Raw genomic sequence first — 19,887 nt, forward strand, 5'->3', positions numbered from 1 at the left:
TGTTTTAAATTGAGTTTTCATTATTGCTCAACTTTAGACTTTAAATGTTTTACTGGTTACGTTTCCTTCTTTCTTGAACAGTTGATTGAAAAAATAAGCAAGGACTTGGGGAAAAATTATACCATGAACCAACTGCCACGCTCACTCATAAAATAGAAGAGGGTCTTTGACTCCAGTCCTGGATTGCTATTTTAGTTGTAGGTTTTCATTCTAACTTTTCTTCATTAGTGACCGGTTTTTACTGCTAATGAACTCTTTTGCCTTCATTTTAATTGACTTGCAATAGGATTCATGCCCCTTAATTTCTTTCATTTCTGAAAATAAAGGGGAAGGTCTGCTCAGGTCCACAAAACACTTGAAGGTGTTTTGAAAAAGTCTGCTGTGGTAGAATAAAAGCATCAGTAAGTCATGGAATTACATAAGGAGTTTATTTAACAACAAGAAATGTGTTTCTAATTATAAACTGGGTGGAGTGAAATTGGTTTTACTCGGAGGCCCAGGTTTAACTGGTCATTGGTTTGCTCAGTAGCTTCATATATTTGTTTGGGTATTAAGGAAAATATGGAGCAATACAGAGGACTTAAAAACACAAGTCAATTAAAATGGGAAAAATTTAGCAACAACATTCAAACAGTATTCAAGGCATTTAAAATTCACAGACAAGAGGCTCTCATAAAAAAAAAACTTGGCAGTACAAGCTATGAAGTCTATTTTGAATATGCCACCTTTCTGAAGCTGTTAGGAGGTATTTAAATTTTTTTTTGGGAAGACCAAAGGTAGCGGCTGATTCCAGATAAAAATTAGCTATTGCTTTTGTACATAAATGTATTAAGAACCTTCTGCATGATTTGTGCAGAGGTTGTGTTCATGAGACAATTCATTTAGGCAAAATGTTCTACGCAGGGACTTCTCTCTAGGACCAGAAACAAAACAGGTTTACATGCTCTGCTTTAATAATGTTGTACTTTGTATTTACCAGAATTAGATTTCTCAATTACCTCATTTAAAGTCCATTTCATATAAACATATCTGTAGTTTAGCTGGATTACATTTACACTTGCCATTAAAATGCATCTCCAGTGGTCAAACTTTTTTCAGGCTTCAAAGTGCCTCATCTTTAGCTATACTTAATTTTGGAACGACTCCCAACAAGCATACAGCAATGCAGAGTTTAGAGGTCACTCTAGTTTATCAGCCCAGCACACTGAAGGTACTATCCTATAGTCAAAGAGAATGGGATGCAGATAACAACCCAACAAGTGAAAAGGTGACATGAGACACTGTCGTACTCAACTTTAGTGTCTGAACAGGATGGAAAAGTCTCTCCTGAAGGAGATGGTAGGTCAACTTCCCACACACTGCTGCTGTCACTCCGCTCACTTTTAAAGCTACACAGGTTTAAGAACTGGCCACCCTTGCATCATCTGACTGGTGCCACTGCTCAACACAGTGCTTTGGTCTTTCTAGACACTGGGGAGTAGTGCTGGGCGGTATGACCAAAATTCTATATCACGGTATTTTTCAAAAGATTGTACCGGTTTCATGGTATTCAACGGTATTTTTTCCCCCCCATGCATGAGTTAATCACATTTTCCACTGCAATTACTGCAGTAGACTGGCTAAGAATAACCTATTCCACTGTCATGAGAATTGTACAAAACATTTTAATGTGCACACAAGTATTAATACAGGTTTGCATGGCTCCATAAAGTGATAGTTTTCAAAAGGGGGGGGCGCACTAATGAAGAGAAGGAATCACACTGCATGACAGTTGCTGTCAAGATATAGAACCTTTTTATTGAACAAATTTTGCAGACCGCTTAAACTAAAACTTTGACAACAAACTGTCAACCATCCAAAGAGGCATTTAGTTGTATTGCACTGAACATGTCTTAGAAAAGGAATAAATGGCAAATATTTTTTGTAAACCAACTACACTTTGTTAATGTTAACAATCTCTGTCCACTGACATGTTAAAGTGACTTTTTAAACAACTTTACCATCATTAAACTGCATAATATATAAACTAATAAATAATAACAATAAAATAAATAGTGCAACTTCCAGTAATAATACTACTACATCAAAACTTCAAGCCCAGGTACATTACACAGTATTCACCAAACTAAAATAAAACAAGTGCAACTTGGACATGACATCTTTACCAACTGAACCATCATTAAGGCAAATTGCATTAATATAGACCTTGCTTCAAGCTAAGCTATATATATATATATATATATATATATATATATATATATATATATATATATATATATAATATAAATAATAAAACTGCAACTTGCATTTATAATACTATTTGTTGTTTAGTGGGTCAAAAAAAAGGGGCGGCACGGTGGCGCAGTGGGTAGCGCTGCTGCCTCGCAGTTGGGAGACCTGGGGACCCGGGATCGCTTCCCGGGTCCTCCCTGCGTGGAGTTTGCATGTTCTCCCCGTGTCTGCGTGGGTTTCCTCCGGGCGCTCCGGTTTCTTCCCACAGTCCAAAGACATGCAGGTTAGGTGGATTGGCGATTCTAAATTGGCCCTAGTGTATGCATGGTGTGTGGGTGTGTGTGTGTGTCCTGCGGTGGGTTGGCACCCTGCCCGGGGATTGGTTCCTGCCTTGTGCCCTGTGTTGGCTGGGATTGGCTCCAGCAGACCCCCGTGACCCTGTGTTCGGATTCAGCGGGTTGGAAAATGGATGGATGGATGGGTCAAAAAAAAAAAAAAAAAAAAAAAAAAAAAAAAAAAAAAAAAAGGTCCATTTTTAAATCCAGTTCGCCGTGTCAGTCTTTGTGGGCGCGACTGCTCGACCGCAGGGAGTTGATGGGGGCGAGTCGCATCTGATCATTCTCAATTGCTTCATCAGCTTAGTGTGGCGTGTGAATAAGGCGCTGAGCCCACGGACGGAGACGTACATTTATGGGCCGGCAGGATGGGGGAAGGAAAAAAGAAAAGATAGAACACAAGGAGGTTAAAGAAGGCAGTCATGGGAGATGATCCAGACACCAGGAAGGAGAAGGCAGCACGAGCTGGGGCTCCGTGAGGGAGTGCAGGCTTAGGCGATCTAGGGGCTGGTTCACCCCACTGAGTAAGCGTGTGGAGTGGGGCGAGCAAAATGTAAGACCTCCAAATGGATCTGAGGAGTGACTGAGTGAGCACGAAGGAAGACGGGAGGTGTGCCAACCTCGGACGGTCTGGCTGCGCAGTGTGGCGGCAGCCAAAACAGGGGTTGGCAGAAAGCAGTTCGTGCTGTAAAGGCTCCGTCAGCAACGCCATTGAAGGGTGAGCCGTGGAGACAGAAGGTGGTGTGCTGCGATCAGGCGAGGAGAGAGACTGCATTTTAACGGATATATTTATTATGGATTTTATCCCCACATTTCACTGGCTTTATGGATTTGCTATTTATTTGGGTACTGTATTTTTCTGAACACTGTCCAACGGACACTTTTGGTTTTACTTTGTTTTTAACAAAAGCACTTGAGCACTTCCCAACATCCCCTGGCTTCAATGAGATTTCTCAGCTCATCTCGGTCATAACTATCGACGGTGTTGGTTCAACAGACTCCCATGGGGGAAGAGGGAGTCTGTAGGGGACTGGCACCGTCACAGTATTACACAGTAACCAGATACATTACACAGTATTGAAAAATAAATAAAACAAGTACAACTTGGCTCGCCGTATTATCCACTAGTATAGAAATGGTATTCATACATTTGAACATAATGCTCCACATCCGACCTTTTAAAACCAAAGTATCTACAGATAACAGACAGCACCTTTTTTCGTCAAAAGTTCTTCTGTGTTATCATGTTCAACTTTATCGTCTGCTACAGCTTCAGTTTCAGAATGTTCCCTGTCCATTTTCACTGCTCAATACCTCCACTAAGTGAAAAAGGTCCCCCTTAAACAGTTTCCCACTGCGCCACGTTCCGAATGTTGTTTAGGCTATTTAAACCGGTGTTCTGGTATAAGAAAAATCCATATCATAAAAATAAAAAAGTTTTTGGTATGAACTGGTATACCGCCCAGCACTAATGGGGAGAGGAGCAGCATTTGCATTTCCACTCACCAACTGTGGCTATCACTGATGGAAACACTGCAGTTTTTTTTTTTTTTTTTTTTTTACCCTCTTGATTCAAAAGTTTTTTTTGTAATCAAGTTATAGAAAAAAAAGTGCAGCGAATAATTCTGCATTCTAAAAATTACTTTTGATTGTCTGAAATTTTTATTCTTAATTTAAAAAGCAATGCTTAAGCCCCATGTGTTTAAAAAAAACATACCGACTGTTTTTTGAAATGGTATACTAATTTTGCGTTATGCACCAATAAATTACCAGAAAAGATGATTGTTTTAATGAATACAAGATCAAAATCAAGCACCTTTGTAAAGATTGCAGCCAAAGTACAAAAGGTAAATATCAGGCAAGTGGGCCCTCACATATTCATGTGGTTTCTTCAAAGTACTGCAATGTTATTAAAACATATCAAAATGCTAAAAATATTTACTAGAAAATATTTTAAAAAATAAAATACAAAAATATTTTAGAAACCCAAAAAAAGGAACTGCAAGAGAAATAGTCCTGAATATTTTAAAAAAGCACAAGCATCTTTGAAGCTTTTCAAGAGTATCAGGTAGAACACACTAAAAAGAAACATCCTTTAACATCCTACGGTAAATTAAGACCTTTTAGGTCATAAATCAATATGCTGTCTTTTAAATTGTATGCACATTAATTACTCCAAAATATATGCTCTTAAACATAACCACCATATGTTATAATTTGGAAAACAAACATATCTGGAGCAACATTTAAAAATTACTGTTGAGCTCTGCATTAGAAAAATGCACACAGGTGATTACCACCCATTTCAGCAGCAATTTTATGCTTTGCCTTAGGACCTTTTTTCTTTCCATAACAATATGCTTCATTTCTCATGGCAAGCAGGGAGATGAAATATTCTGGTTTGATCTTGAGCTTCTTTGTGGAAGTACTATAAAAGGTGAATTGCAAACTTTACAGTTCCACAGACAAAATCAAAATATAATGAGATTTTGAGTGCATCATTACATACAAAGTATATACAAAAGGTTTTACAATACAAAATGAAAACAATCAACTTACTGACAATAGTCCAGGCCAATCTTTCCTCTTTCCATCATATCCACAAGGCGACCTGGAGTTGCCACCAGGAGATGACAGCCACGTTCCAAATCTCTAATCTGCTGTCCAATGTCTGCTCCACCATAGACCACACAAGGACGTACTCTAGAACGGTATGAGAACTGCAAGAAACAATGGTAGCTATTAGGATATGCTGCAAAGTAAAAATCTCTCATGCAAATCCTTGATTACAAATAAAATCAAACAGTCAGATCTCTGTAGTACCAATAAAAATAAAGGACACAGTCTACTATGCAGTATATTGTAGCATACCAATCTAAAAATGTTATCAGCCAAACTGGTGCACTAGTGAGAAGAACATGAAAATAAATGGTTGCTAAATAGTTTAGGGCTATGCTTTTTAATGTACAGCTCACAAACCAATCTCTCAATATAAATGAGTTTATCAATATAAATATTATAAGCAATAGCAGCAAGAGTAAGATTACCCATCATGTACGGGGCTCATGGTACACCAATACAAAGTTCTCAACCAGTATAAATTACTGAAGTTGAAGTCAGGAAGCTGCCTTCATTTCTTATTTAGACACAATGTGGAACATACCAATACAAAGGAGATAGTTGGGGGAGGATGCAGCGGGTGAAGCTGTCCTCGCAGCCACAAGACGGACAAAATGAAGAACTTGTTAGTAAAAGGGGTGCAAGCACCTGCTACAGATGATTCTGAATGATCACATCCATTAACGTAGTAAGAAGCATATAGCCTACATGTCTTAAAACTGAAAGTTCATTGCTGTTAGTTTCACCAACTGAATATAAACATGTAAACTACAGAAATTGCATGCTACAATTATCATGGACAGTGGACTCCGATGGCAGTAGGGACCTAACTAATGTTAAAATTTGTAGTTTGCATTACTGTAGCAGCCCAACCTTGATAGAAGGGGCCAATAAAACTTTGCGGGTTGAGGACAGAACTGAGCAGTGAAGGAGCTTAAAAGGTAATGCAATGTAGCATAGCGTGAAGGCTCATGATGACAGCTTCTTAGATAAGGAGTGGTCAATTGTGTCTGTGCATTAGTCCTTCCTCTCCCTTACCTGTTTACATTATATTTTGTATGCTGCATGATGTGAAGACCCATTACATTTTGTCATTAAAACAAGATGTTTGAAGGGTCGAGTTCAGACTTGTGCAGATATTGCACCGTTACACTTTCTACAGAAAGCTCACATATGCATTTTACAAACAAACTGCCGAGGAACTGAACAATGTAGAGACAAACTCATGACAATTCTGAGCTGCCAAAAGAAAATCAATTTGTGACGTGAGGTAATTTATGCATGCATTTACTTTCCTCAGTCTATGATAAGGTGGCCCTGGATTACCTATTAAGCAAAATAAGCACGTGTTTGGAGCACCAAGGAAAACGGGGCAGAGTTCTGCGTTTTTGTATTTTTTTTCTTCTTATAAATAAACAAAAGGAGATAAGTATAAATAAAGTTATAAGCAACAAGAAGCATTTTTACAGCTTTTGATTCATGTATACTGGAAGGCTATGTAAGTGAAGAGGTTTTGTTCAATACAAACTATTTCTTTATTAGAATCTATTTACAGTACTAGGGTGTTGTACCGTGTTAGCCATGGTGTCATTTTGCTTGGCTTTTCTCTAGAATCTATTTAAAAATTCTTGTCAACATTGATTTCTGAAGAAAGGGGATCTTGAAAATGCTCGAGAGAACTAAATTTCAGAAGTGTGACAGCTTTCTTTAGTAGGCAGGATTGTAGAGCTTGTATTTGATGTACATGTAAAATTTCTTTGGTTTGTCTTTATAATTTTTCATCACGTTCATAAAGATGTACTGAAAGCCAATATGAAGGTGTTTCTTTGTGCAATCCAAAACCAAAGGAATTGGGAATACTTGTTTCATTTTTAAAATTGTTTAGTCTATACGGTACATATTTGGCAAAATCGCCTTTTGGCAAAGGCATTGGCAATATATTTATTTCGTGTTAAGTTTTATGCAATACAGACATTTTGGAATTGCTTTGATTAAAATGTTTATGAAAACAGTTAAACTACCCACTTTTAACCTATGAAATTGGGCCACCCGATGCACCTAAGCTGAAATCAGTCTGAAAAGTATATGCGCATAGATTATAAACAATTTTTAATCATATGTTATTTTATGGCAATACTACCCACCTCCATGATTATGCTAACCTCAGGTTTTTGAAAAGCTGTTTTGACATCACTATCAAAACAACTAATTTACATATTACAACAAGAAAAACCAAGATGAAATTTTTGAATGTTAAAATTAAAGCTGAAACCAGTCTGTTACTACATTTGAAAATCTAACATTTGTGAATATAAAAGATTAGTACTTAGGTTAACGTTAGAGCATTTAAGATTAAAATCCTACTCTTAATTAGTAACAAATCCCTACTCTAAACTTCCCCCTAAAAATTTACTTAAAAACTGAAGTTACCAGGCATATTACCAAAAAAAAAAAAAACCCTACAATTTTATAAATACTGTCCATTAAATTGAAATGTACAAAAATAATGCATACAGTAAATACATTTAATAATGCATTTTCATTTCCATACCTTTCTAGCTTCATCATAGATCTGTAAAGCCAGTTCTCTAGTTGGGGCCAATATTAAAGAGATTGGATACTGCTTACGACGGCCGTATTTTCCATTTTCCTAAATTAATAAAAAAAAATGTTAAGCTTTAAATTGATATTTTACACATTTATGGACAGAGTATGATTCGGCTTTACAATAAGGCTTTTAAAAGGAAACACCTGCTCTTTCGTCCACCATCCAAAAGACATCTGCATTTTATAGTTGTGTTTTCTGAAGACTTCTAATCCTCCTCCTCCTCAGCCTAATCCACTATACTGAAATTGCCGAACTACACTAACCATTTATATTCCACAGCCTGCTACAACAAAAACCGAGACAGCACACCAAAGAGACCAATCTCAGCAATAAATTACAGGAATACTTTACCTATTTCAATCATTAAAACTTTGTTTCATCTACCATATACTTGCTATGTGTAATATACTTGTGTAACATTTTTGTACCCATACTTCAATACCAGCTTTATGAGATCTACAATACTCATAAGAAAATGTGATTAAACATGTTAGCACTGAACTGGATATATCTGCAACTCACTCTCTGAAGGACTAGTTGTGACGTAGTCATGTCCCAAAATTAATACCTTGCAAGAATGAACCAATTTTTTTGAATGGTATTCACATATGTCTGCTGAAGATCACAAAAAATGATAATTCCTATAACTGACTTTTTAGAAGTTGTTAGAAATACAAAGAAGGTTCAAACAGATTGCCCTTGAAATTGTAAGTAAACTCGCCTAAGAAGAATCACAGGGGCCTGCAATATAAATGGCACAGATTCAACCAGTGTACGCTTAGAAAGGATATGCTGCCGTTTGTGTGCACTACAGTGAACACTGAGAAAAAGTAGGCAGTTGACTAAAGGTAGCGAGGAAGAAAATCATGGCCAATCACATCTAACAAGTCCCTCTTTAGAGAACAATATTGTTAATGTAATGTAAAAAGAGAAACAGTCAAGGGAAAAATAATTTGGATAGCTGACAAGGATTGTTAACAAATTTGATGAAAAAAATCTTAAACCATGATGTACCATTCATTCATTAATTGCAGTTGCAGTCAGGTACTGTAGTTGGACATCAGACTGTTTCAGTCTTACTATCATTTAACAATCATTTGCATGTCTTAATGAAATGCCTCATTGTAATCATGACATTATCATCTTAAGTCAGATTTTTTTTTTTAGTAATTCTGGCGTTTCTACAGTTTGTTACAATATTTATTCACTGAGCTTCTGTAAAAAGTTACATTTCCCTCTTGGGACAAGAATAATTTAGTGATAACTAAAGTTAAAAATATATACCAGGGAAAACATTTAAGCATAGGTAGGTACCATGTCCTAGCATGAAACAGATGGTTTCATTGTCTCAAATACTGAATTCACTTTCTCAAAAGTAAATTTATTCTTGTATAGCACACAACGTTTAGGATTTCCTCAGAACAAGCCTAGATATTCTTTATAACCTCCCGTTTTGCTCTATAGTCAAATGCACTCACAAAAGACAGTGGGAAATAAATTGTTTGTCCAGAATTACAAGTCTACATTTTAATCATGTACATCTGAGTTTTGCCAATTCTGGTCGAGTCTGTGTAAGAAAAACTATATACAAGTTTATTTACACTCTACGTGGGAGGTACATGTATGGAAGTTCCTGTTAAAGAGAAAAAATGCTGCCACAGAAAAGCATTTCTAATATGTTGTGCCAATGCAGGCAATAGATTATCCTTGTGTGCATTTGTAAAAATAACAAGACTACAAAAATTATACAATTCTCATGAACCTGTGGCAATAGACATTAGCCAAAGGAAGTAAGTAGCAGCAAAAAACACAATGACTAAATACTTGAAAATGCTAAAGCACAAACCTGTTTTGGCTTCAGGTCTTTTCCATTATCCTATGTAAAAGCAGTTACCTAAACTGTATTTCCTTAACATTTGTAATAAAAATTTACTTTTGAATGGGCATAAATGTAACTAGGATATTACCCGACAGACACAGACTTGCAAATTAACAGCACCAGAAACAGAAAGTGGGGGTTTTATGAATGCATCACCGATGGTACTAACTCCCCAACCACATGTTACTTGTGAGGTATTGTTCATTATTCCTCAAGTTATTTTGTGCACATTTGTCAAATGGTTTACCTATACAAACACATACAGAGAGAGCCCTGCTTTCTCTTTAATCACAACTTTGTACTTTCACAGAATCACATTAACCCCTTAACCGCCCTCTGCCGGATATATCCGGCACCGTTGTTTTATTGCTAACGCCATACTGCCGGAATTATCCGGCACATTTGCCTGTGGTTATATGAATGCCTGGCAAGTAGTATAACTGACGGTTTGGCGTGGGTATTATTACTACGTTGTATTTCGACAAGTCTGTGGTTGTTTTGGCCGGTCATGTGACGTGATTCGCATGTAACAGCTGTGAATATGGCGAAACGTAAACTGACTTCAAGTGAGGCTTTGCAGGCGATTTTGGACAGTTCTGATCATGAATGTAGCAGTTCTGAAGAAGATTTTAGCGACAGTGATGAGCAGCAACGTGCGCTGCATGATACTGTGAATGAAGACGCATCGGATGACGGCGCTGAGTGGGTGTATCCCCAGCATCTCAGCTGGGCTGCTGCCCGTGGTGAACTACCTTTTCTGCATTCGTTTGAGGGAACGTGTGGCTTTATTGTTGATGTAAACAATTACACTGCTGAGCAGTTTTATGAGCTGTTTGTGTCACCTGATTTGATCAGACATTTTGTTCATCAGACAAATCTGTATGCAGCACAGTTTATTGAGAAAAATCCCAATTTACCTCCACATTCCCGTGTTCGTGCTTGGTTTGACACTGATGAAAACGAAATGAAAAAATTCATTGGGATTTTGATGTTGATGGGAATAATCAGAAAACCAGATATTGAGATGTACTGGTCTACAGATCCTATGTATGCAACACCTATTTTTGCAGCTGTCATGACACGTAACCGATTCTCTTTGCTGCTGAAATTCTTTCATTTGAATGACAACAGAAACGAGCCAGATAAGAAAGATCCAAACCGCGACCACTTGTTCAAGCTACGTCCTTTGATTGATCATTTATTTGAAGCATTTCAGTTGCCCTACATGCCAGGACCGTCAGTTGCAGTTGATGAAAGTTTATTGTCGTGGAAGGGCCGCTTACAGTTTCGACAGTATCTACCATTGAAAAGGGCACGGTTTGGTATCAAGATGTTTTGCTTAGCTGAGAATTCAGGTTACATTTATAGATTTCGTGTATACACTGGCAACTTGCACAACATTTAGTGGTCAATACTGCTTGAATAAATGTAAAAAATGTAAAAAAGTAAAAAAACGAAAATTGTTCAGATTTCGCCTGGCGTGGGGAATATTTAGGGAGTTGGCGGTTAAAGGGTTAATGGCTCAATTATACGTCACATTCAGAAAACGTACATGCACGCATCATGGCTGCCACACGTTCCCAGTGTTCATTTGACCCATTCTCCGAGCACATAATCAAAAATTAACGCAACGCATGTATGAGCTGCAGTACCAGCAAAAAGTTGAGGCGCAGTGCGACAAGTCAAAATGTGACATCAGAGTCTGTTTACTATCTACATGTGACAGAAAGCTGCCTTGAGGAACCTCCAGGATCGATGTGCCTGCTTCAATGAATGGTTCAATGTGGTGAAGCAAAATGTCGACATACAAATGTATTCGTGGTGCTTTTATGTTAAAGCATCGCATATTCCCCATTATAATGATAGGATACATTTTAAAGGTCTCACACGCACCTTCGCAACAGCATCAGAATGTACGGCACTGTATTTGAGCCACAGAGAAAAAAATTAAGGACAAGGTGAACAGGTGTATTTTGTGATTAAAGTGGTATTTCGGCTATACAGTAATCCCTCGCTATATCGCGCTTCGACTTTCGAGGCTTCACTCTATTGCGGATTTTTGCAGACAATGGGTCTTTTAATTTCTGGTACATGCTTCCTCAGTTGGTTTACCTAGTTGATTTCATACAAGGGACGCTATTGGCAGATGACTGAGAAGCTACCCAACCAGAGCCCGTATTACGTATTAAATAAAACTCCTCAAATATATTATGAGCACAGGGGCTCTTCGCACCCCTAGAGGATACAGCCGCTCCTCAAAAAACGCTGAGATTACCTTCACATTGCTCTCTTCTTTGCTGGGCTTAAATATGACTGTTTTATCAAGCGATATGCTTCCTGCATGGTTCTTCGCATACTTAAAAGATCAAACAGCATGTATTGATTTTTACTTTTCTCTCTCTCTCTCTGACATTCTCTGCTCCTGACGGAGGGGGTGTGAGCAGGCGGGCTGTTTGCACACCTAGACGATACGGACGCTCGTCTACGATATGGACGTTCGTCTAAAAATGCTGAAAGATTACCTTCACATTGCTCCCTTCTGTGCAGCTGCTTCATGAAGTGACATGCTGCATGGTGCTTCGCATACTTAAAAGCTTGAAGAGCACGTATTGATTTTTGATCGATTGTTTTTATCTGTCTCTCTCTCGGACATTCTCTGCTCCTGACGGAGGAGGTATGAGCTGCTCTCTTCCTTGCAACTGCTTTGTGCGGTGGTGCTTCGCATACTTAAAAGCCAAACAGCCCTATTGATTTGTTTGCTTTTCTCTCTCTCTCCGACATTCTCTGCTCCTGACGCACACTCCTTTGAAGAGGAAGATATGTTTGCATTCTTTTAATTGAGACGGAACTGTCATCTGTCTTGTCATGGAGCACAGTTTAAACTTTTGAAAAAGAGACAAATGTTTGTTTGCAGTGTTTGAATAAAGTTCCTGTCTCTCTACAACCTCCTGTGTTTCTGTGCAAATCTGTGACCCAAGCATGACAATATAAAAATAACCATATAAACATATGGTTTCTACTTCACGGATTTTCACCTTTCGCAGGGGGTTCTGGAACGCAACCCCCGTGATCGAGGAGGGATTACTGTAATCTCAAAATGTCTACTTTAACCACGTAGTTTACTATATCATTAAAAAATGTCAACGGTAAAAATGATGCTAGTGTTTGTGTGTGCTTGTGTTCACCTTGCGAGGAGATGATGCCCCATCCAGGAACTGTGTCTCGCGCCTGATGCTTGCAGGAATGGGCGCATCCCTGGATTGATCGATCATTAAACATCCTTTTCAGAGATATTTCGGCAAGGTGTCCTCGGAATTAAATGGGTGTTTCAGGCAACTCACAACACAGCAAAGCTGAACCAGTTCTCACCATCATATCATCTCGCACTGCCATCTTGTGTAATCTTCCAGATTTATGTAAAGTACGCGCGCAGGTATGAACAGTACAACACCTGCGTAACTAGTGCCCACTGGAGCATGCATCGCGTGAAGTATAAACTTGGCCTAAGACCTTCTAATATGATTCAGTTAAGCTAATGGTATATCCAAAGAATTGTTTTAAATGGGCTAAACTACTCCAACGCACAACATTAATTTGAAATTGGTGAATCATTCATATGCTAACCCCTTTAATATTACTACCAAGGTAGCAGTGAATAAACAAAAGCATCTGAGAATTTGAGGAACCTGTACTTTTCAGTTCAAGCGAGGAGAGTACCTGCTATTGAACCAGTAGGGTACAAACCTTAGTGAATTGCTTCTAGTCTGCAAGAAATTATACTGTTCTATTAATTTCACCTCAGGAAGACACTGGTCCTATAGTTAGCACAGCTGCTTCACAGCTAATGTCCCACTTATGACCATAATAATCTGTCCAGCATAGTTTGCAAACTCTCCCTAGCCATCAGGAACACTCAAGACCATTGCAATATTATGATCCACTCAAAACTTGTTCAGTTTATCCTTCACCACTGTCTTCAGTGCATTTCCTAGACTTCAGAGAATGTCTGAATATTTCCACAATTTTGCTGAACTTAGTGAACCTGGCTGAATTTGCTTAGCATTAATCACCCACAGAGCCCCTTTGTACCTGAGCAGAAGGAAGCTAACCTAATGATTCAAGAAAAACCTGAGCAGTAACAATTTAGCGTAACAACTACTCTAAATAATTCTCTGTATATATGAACTCAATCTTGCATTAGCAGGTAATTCTTCACTGTGTGCTTAATTCTCAATATCAATTAAAAATACTCTTTCCTTCCTTAACCAAAACAAAAATGTGTACTCTACTGTTCCAGTTTTAATATTAATTATACTAGGGGGCAGCACCCCCTGCTCGCTTCGCTCGCCCACCCCTGTGTTTAGTTTACTGGATATACAATTTAAAGAGATTGATATTTTCATGGGAATTGTTAGTACTAGGGTGTTGTACCGAGTTAGCCATTATGAACGTAGAGAAAAGCCAAGCAAAATGACACCTTTTATTGGCTAACTAAAAAGATTACAATATGCAAGCTTTCGAGGCAACTCAGGCCCCTTCTTCAGGCAAGATGTAATACAGAGACCCTGTAAATGGGAATTGTTACATATGCATTATTTTCACTTTAAAAACTTTTGTAAAAATAATACTTATCCTTTATTTCCGGCCGTGCGTGGTTACATCTCTTTCTTGCCAGACGTATAATGCTGCTCACGTTTTGTGTGTGTGTGTTATGGCTGGGGGAGATTGTGGCTTAACGCACTACTCTAAGGATATGCCATCGGATCATCTGCTCTCTTTTTGCTGCTTGTGAGCTGCCTGTTCTGCTTGTCGTTTTAAGAGCTGGGAGCACACGATGCTTGTCTGCCAAAAGCAATGTAACAACTGCTAGGTTAGATGTCTGTGGACTTGTTTTAAATGATGGCTCACTGCCTCGTCTCACGTGACGTAAAAACAATAATTGTCCTTTATTTCCGGCCCCGGGCGTGGTTAAATCTCTTTCTTGCAGGACGTACAACGCTGCTCGTGTTGTGAAGGGCAGCTGCTGTCGCGCTGCCCTTCGATCATTTTAAAGCCTGTACAGCTGCTGTCCTTTTTGACATTTCATGTCTTTGCTGCTCGCGTTGTAATCGATTCTCTGTGATCCTAAATATACACCTGACCGAATTGTGTTTTCTTTGGCGAAATTAAACTTGTCGTTGCTTTAGCTGTTGCGGGACCACAGATTCTCATAGCATATGTTTCATTATTGTGTAAATCTATGTTTTGTGCATTGAATGTTGTGAATGCGAAAAGATTTTGTTTTCTGCTCTTTGCCTTTTATTTCTGACCTCGCTTTGTCCTGCTATTTTTTCAATTACACCTGTTCCTGATGATTAATTTCCTTTTGTTTGCGCTAATGCGATCTTTTATTCGTCAACGTTTCATCTATAACATTGTCCTTAATACGCTTTATATGCACTGAGACCCCTGTATCTGTGTGTGCTGCATGCCTTTACACTACTGATTTTTTTTTGCTGGCCATCTCGTGGGTCTTTTGTCTTCCGTGATCTTAACGTGAAGATCACATATCGTCTCCTAATCATTCCCTCCCACAGGATTTTTTTTTTTTTTTTTTAATAGATTTTTAATATTTACACACACATATATACATATACATACGCGAGAGAGAGCGCGCAAGAATGCGAGAGCACCCAAGCAGAAGTAAACAGTTTACTATTACACTGTGCATTCTATGGTATAATTAACTTTTTGTGCTTAAAAATCTTTAAATATGTATTTACATACAGCCCGTACGGTCCGGAACGGATTAATTGTATTTACATACAATCCTATGGGGGAAATTACTTCGGGTCACAACCAGAGTCTTGGAACAAAATATGGTTGTGACCCGAGGTTCCACGGTGTGTGTATTATATATATATATATATATATATATATATATATATATATATATATATATATATATATATATATATATAATAAAAAAAGACTCCTTAATAGGCCTGACACCAATGTTGAAGGTGCAAGGGAAATTAAAATCACACACAACTACTGTTGCACTAGGTCGTGGTGTATGACAAGGTGCTATAGCACTAAAGAGAGTGTCAAATTATGAGCAAACCAGTTTTCAAAATACTTATAGCTCCTGTGCATTACGAATTAACACAGTTGCGTAAATAAGTTTTCAGATTAAGGAATTCCAAGTTAAATATTAGAAATAGAAATTTAGACTTAAAATATACTTTTTTCTCCCCCCCATTACCATTTCAAAGACAGCAATTCTGCAAATCTAACACATTCCATAACATTGCTTAAACCTCCTTAATGTTAGACCAGAGTGACATTCTGGCTATACAAACAGTGCCAAAAAGTGTTCGTCCTGGGCAAATGTATAAAGAGTAGAGGATTACTCTGGCTATAAAAGTGCCAACACTATTAGCGCGGAGCATTGCTTTGGAAACACTTGTGGGCGTGTCTTGTGCAAGTGACAGGCCCGAGTGTTATCCTGGCCAGGGGCTCGCCAACTTTGGTCCTGGAGGACCACCGTGGCTGCAGGTTTTCATTGTAACCCTTTTCTTTCCTTATTTTCAGATATTGTATGATGAACACAGTTTGCTGGTCATGTTTTTGCTCATTTTGTATCTAATTGTTTTGCAGCTAATTAAGGAAAAAGAAACAAGGGTCTGAGTCTTCAAAAGCAAGTCAATTAAAATGAATTAATTTCATAGGTCACTAATTAAGAAAAGTGTTAGAATGAAAACCTGCAGCCATGGGGGTAATCCAGAACCGGAGTTGGCAACCCCTGACCCAGGCAACAGTGCAGACATATCTCTTAGCCTCATAGTGGTGTCCCTTAAGAAATGTTTTTCAACAGCACAGGTGTTACACATTCTTGACAGGGATACAAGCATTGATGAAGCAAATATCTTCAGGCAGAGAAAATGAAACTGACAGGGAAACCTAAAGTGATTCTGATAAAACCGAAAGTGACGCTTGTTGTCAATTGCACATGTGATGATCAGTCTGGTAAGAAAATCTGTAAGGAATCACACTACTATTATCCCAACTAACACTGGATTGTGTATTTTATCATTCTTAAAATACCACACAAATGACATTGACAGTATATATGGTATTAGTTATTTTTATTAAACATCATTAATATACTTTACACTTCTCACTTTGTACTCGTGTTTTGCACGTTTTACAGTACAAAGATCAAATATTTAATTTTTCAAGCAAAAAAAGTACCGTTAACATTTTTTGAGAAGAAAATTTAATTGTAAGGAGGGTTAAAGCAAGGGTTCTGCTTCACAAAGGGTGAAAAAAACTCGATCTAGCTAATTTAGAATGTTACGTAAACAAGGAGACCTAACATTGCTTAAAATTTCAATACTTGAGTACAGTTTGAAGGAAGCACACAGTGGAAGAGTTTGCTCACACAAATATTCTTAGCAAAAGCACACACCTCAGTTTAGCCTAAAGTTTACTTAAAATAAACAAAACCACACATCCCACACACAGACTGATGTTTAACAAACTAAACCAAAGACTAACTACACAATTACCTGAGAGTTTGCTTTTAAAGTTTTCAAAGCCTCTCCAGGTCCCTCAGTATATATCTGACTTAGAACTGGAAGTAAAAATGCAGCAGTTTTTCCAGAACCTAGTGGAAGAAGAAAGCATCACAAAGTCATTTTGGAAGTGTGCCAATTTATTTTTTGATAGGTTTTCTGGAATCAAATTCCATGCACATACAAGCCTTTAAATTAGTCAATACATTTAATTACCTGTTTGTGCACATGCCATTAAGTCCCTCTTGGATTTAATTATTGGAATCGCATGTTTCTGAACAGGTGTAGGGCGGGTATAACGGCTCAGAGTTATGTTACCCATTATGATTTCGCCCATATCTAAATCCTGGAACTGGAAGGAGAAAAAAAAAAAAAAAAAGCATACATACAAGTATTCCAAAGCAGTCTGCTATGGCCCTAGTTAAAAATACACAAAACGTTCTAGGTTAGTTGAAGTACAGACAAGAAAACGCTTTAATATCAAGAACACTTGGTCCTTTGATTAACACTGCACATGGCTTTAAAAAAAAATTAATCAGGTTATCTAAAATGCATATGGTTGAGTGTAGGGGGATTGTAACAAATCATATATAAAGTATCTACTTACACTTTCTATATGAGGAGGGCAATTTGAACCAGTGGCTTCAACTGGAATGTCATCATATTTCTCAAAATTAATTCCTGTGTTACTTCCAGAGAAAAGCTCTCTAATATAAAAAAAAAAAAAAAAAAAAAAAAAAAAAAAACACCATAGAAAGACCTTATGAACTCCACTTTAAAGGATTTGTCAGCATTTATCCATTTTAAATCATAGTCCCTACAAACACCCAAATCAAATACAAGATACATCCAAACTTAGTTTAACACATTAATGTTCACTATCAAATGCCATTCACTTACTATTTAAAAAAACACTGTTTTCCTGCCACTGTACATAAATAATGAACAAATTAGAAAACCTCAAACTTAGGCTTTCAATATACAAGTTGAAGAATGCTCCAGCCCAAACGACAGAAGTGTCATCTTTAACACATATCCATTATCCTGACCAACACAAAATGGCTATAAAATTTGTCAAAAGGCATTTAGAATGGGCATTCCTATGTTAAACAATGCATTAAAAAAATCCAGTGGTGCAAAAAGAGACTAAACAGGAAAACCTCATAAAATTCAAACATCCATTAAGAGTATTATGCTTTAATTTTGACTGTTTAAAACCAGCAAATGTCATCACATTTTGAGCAACATGCTTTCAATGGACATTAACATGTATCTTTCCATTTACAGAAATGATTAAAGCAGTTTTCTTACTGCTCAAGGCGGTCATTAGGTGAGAGGGGCTTGGACCAATCATCATCATCTCGAGAGTTATCTTCAATCCACCGGCTGTTTCCACCACCTTCTCGGGAGCCAAACCCTCCACGATCATATCTACTCAAAATAAAGAATTTACATATTGTAGGCAGTAAAATGTACTGAAAATGTCTATCCTAATACAGTACACACAAAATTAATTTTCAAACTAATACATGTGAACTATCATGTTAACCATGTATAAAAATATATTTTTGGTCTATATTAACCAATCAGCGACAATAAACCTCCATCACTGAAAAATACAATTTGAACTTAAGGCAGTATTATATTTAAATAGGAGCCAAAGCAAGTTTACGAAGGGAAAAAAGGTGTATTTACAAGTGTGTGAGCAAGAGACAAAGCCAGTGCTTTCACACATGGTATATACATACTTGCAAAACAAATTCCCTACCAAAATGGTAATATTAATTGCTATGAGTGAGTGAAAACCTAGGAAGTGCTCACACAAGAAACTCCACCTTACCGTGACCTTGAACTTCCTCTGTCATTAAAAAAGGATGACTTCCCTCTATCATTGCGACCACCAAAGCTGGTGTAGGGGTCCCTTTGTTCTTTGGAAGTGTTCCAGCCATTGTCTTTATCATAACCAAAACCTACAGTTAGAACAAGAAGTTGTAATCTAGTGAGAATATTAGACTAAGTACTGTTTGAAATACCTACAACACACCAATTAACTGGTTCCAAAAATACAGAAGATCTCAAATAGTAAAATGCTTCAACCACAATTTTATTTTCTGTTTCAAACACAATCTTTTTCAAATAGGATACCTCAGCAAAAAATATCCTTGATTTATAATTTACATGGTTTTAAGAACAGGATTATTCAGTCAATGTATTTGTGTAACCTATATGCTGTTAATGGATGCTTCTGAAGAAAAAAAAAATGCACCTGTTGGTTAAGTAACTGAATCAAAGTTTGTGAAAGTAGGAGATTTGACAATGACATTCGAATTAAATCAAGTTACGTACCAAAATAAAGGGATAATTAAAAATAACGAATGCAATAGCATTTCAAACCAAAATAAAAATTCAAGCAATTAAACAATGAAGTATGTCTAAAGCTGGGTACGTTACTAGGTAGACTACTAGAAAAGGGATACAGGTGCAATTCTAATCAGAATTATTCACTCGATCTTAATCCTTGCATATATAGTGGAACCTTGGGTCATGAACATCTCGGACTACGTACAAATCGGGATGCGACCAAAAAGTTTGCCAAACTTTTGCATCTGTTCACGACCACACACAGGTGATGAGCAAGCCAGTTTCCCTTCTGGTTCG

At 37.5% G+C, this 19,887-nt stretch overlaps 1 protein-coding gene across 8 annotated transcripts in view; it reads right to left on the reverse strand.

Annotated features, from left to right (window-relative positions):
* ddx3xa (DEAD-box helicase 3 X-linked a) overlaps window positions 1-19,887 on the reverse strand; it is an 81,759-nt gene that overhangs the window by 17,070 nt on the left and 44,802 nt on the right. For all 8 annotated transcript variants that reach the window (XM_051926118.1, XM_051926120.1, XM_051926117.1 and 5 more), the window contains 7 exons: window positions 19,070-19,199; window positions 18,541-18,660; window positions 17,837-17,936; window positions 17,446-17,581; window positions 17,224-17,321; window positions 7,738-7,836; window positions 5,127-5,287 (listed from right to left, as the gene is read on the reverse strand). In XM_051926118.1, the coding sequence (XP_051782078.1) occupies window positions 5,127-5,287; window positions 7,738-7,836; window positions 17,224-17,321; window positions 17,446-17,581; window positions 17,837-17,936; window positions 18,541-18,660; window positions 19,070-19,199 (844 nt within the window). The remainder of the gene's footprint in view (window positions 1-5,126; window positions 5,288-7,737; window positions 7,837-17,223; window positions 17,322-17,445; window positions 17,582-17,836; window positions 17,937-18,540; window positions 18,661-19,069; window positions 19,200-19,887) is intronic.

Source organism: Erpetoichthys calabaricus, chromosome 4 (assembly GCF_900747795.2).
Source record: "Erpetoichthys calabaricus chromosome 4, fErpCal1.3, whole genome shotgun sequence".
Classification (NCBI taxonomy): Eukaryota; Metazoa; Chordata; class Cladistia; order Polypteriformes; family Polypteridae; genus Erpetoichthys; species Erpetoichthys calabaricus.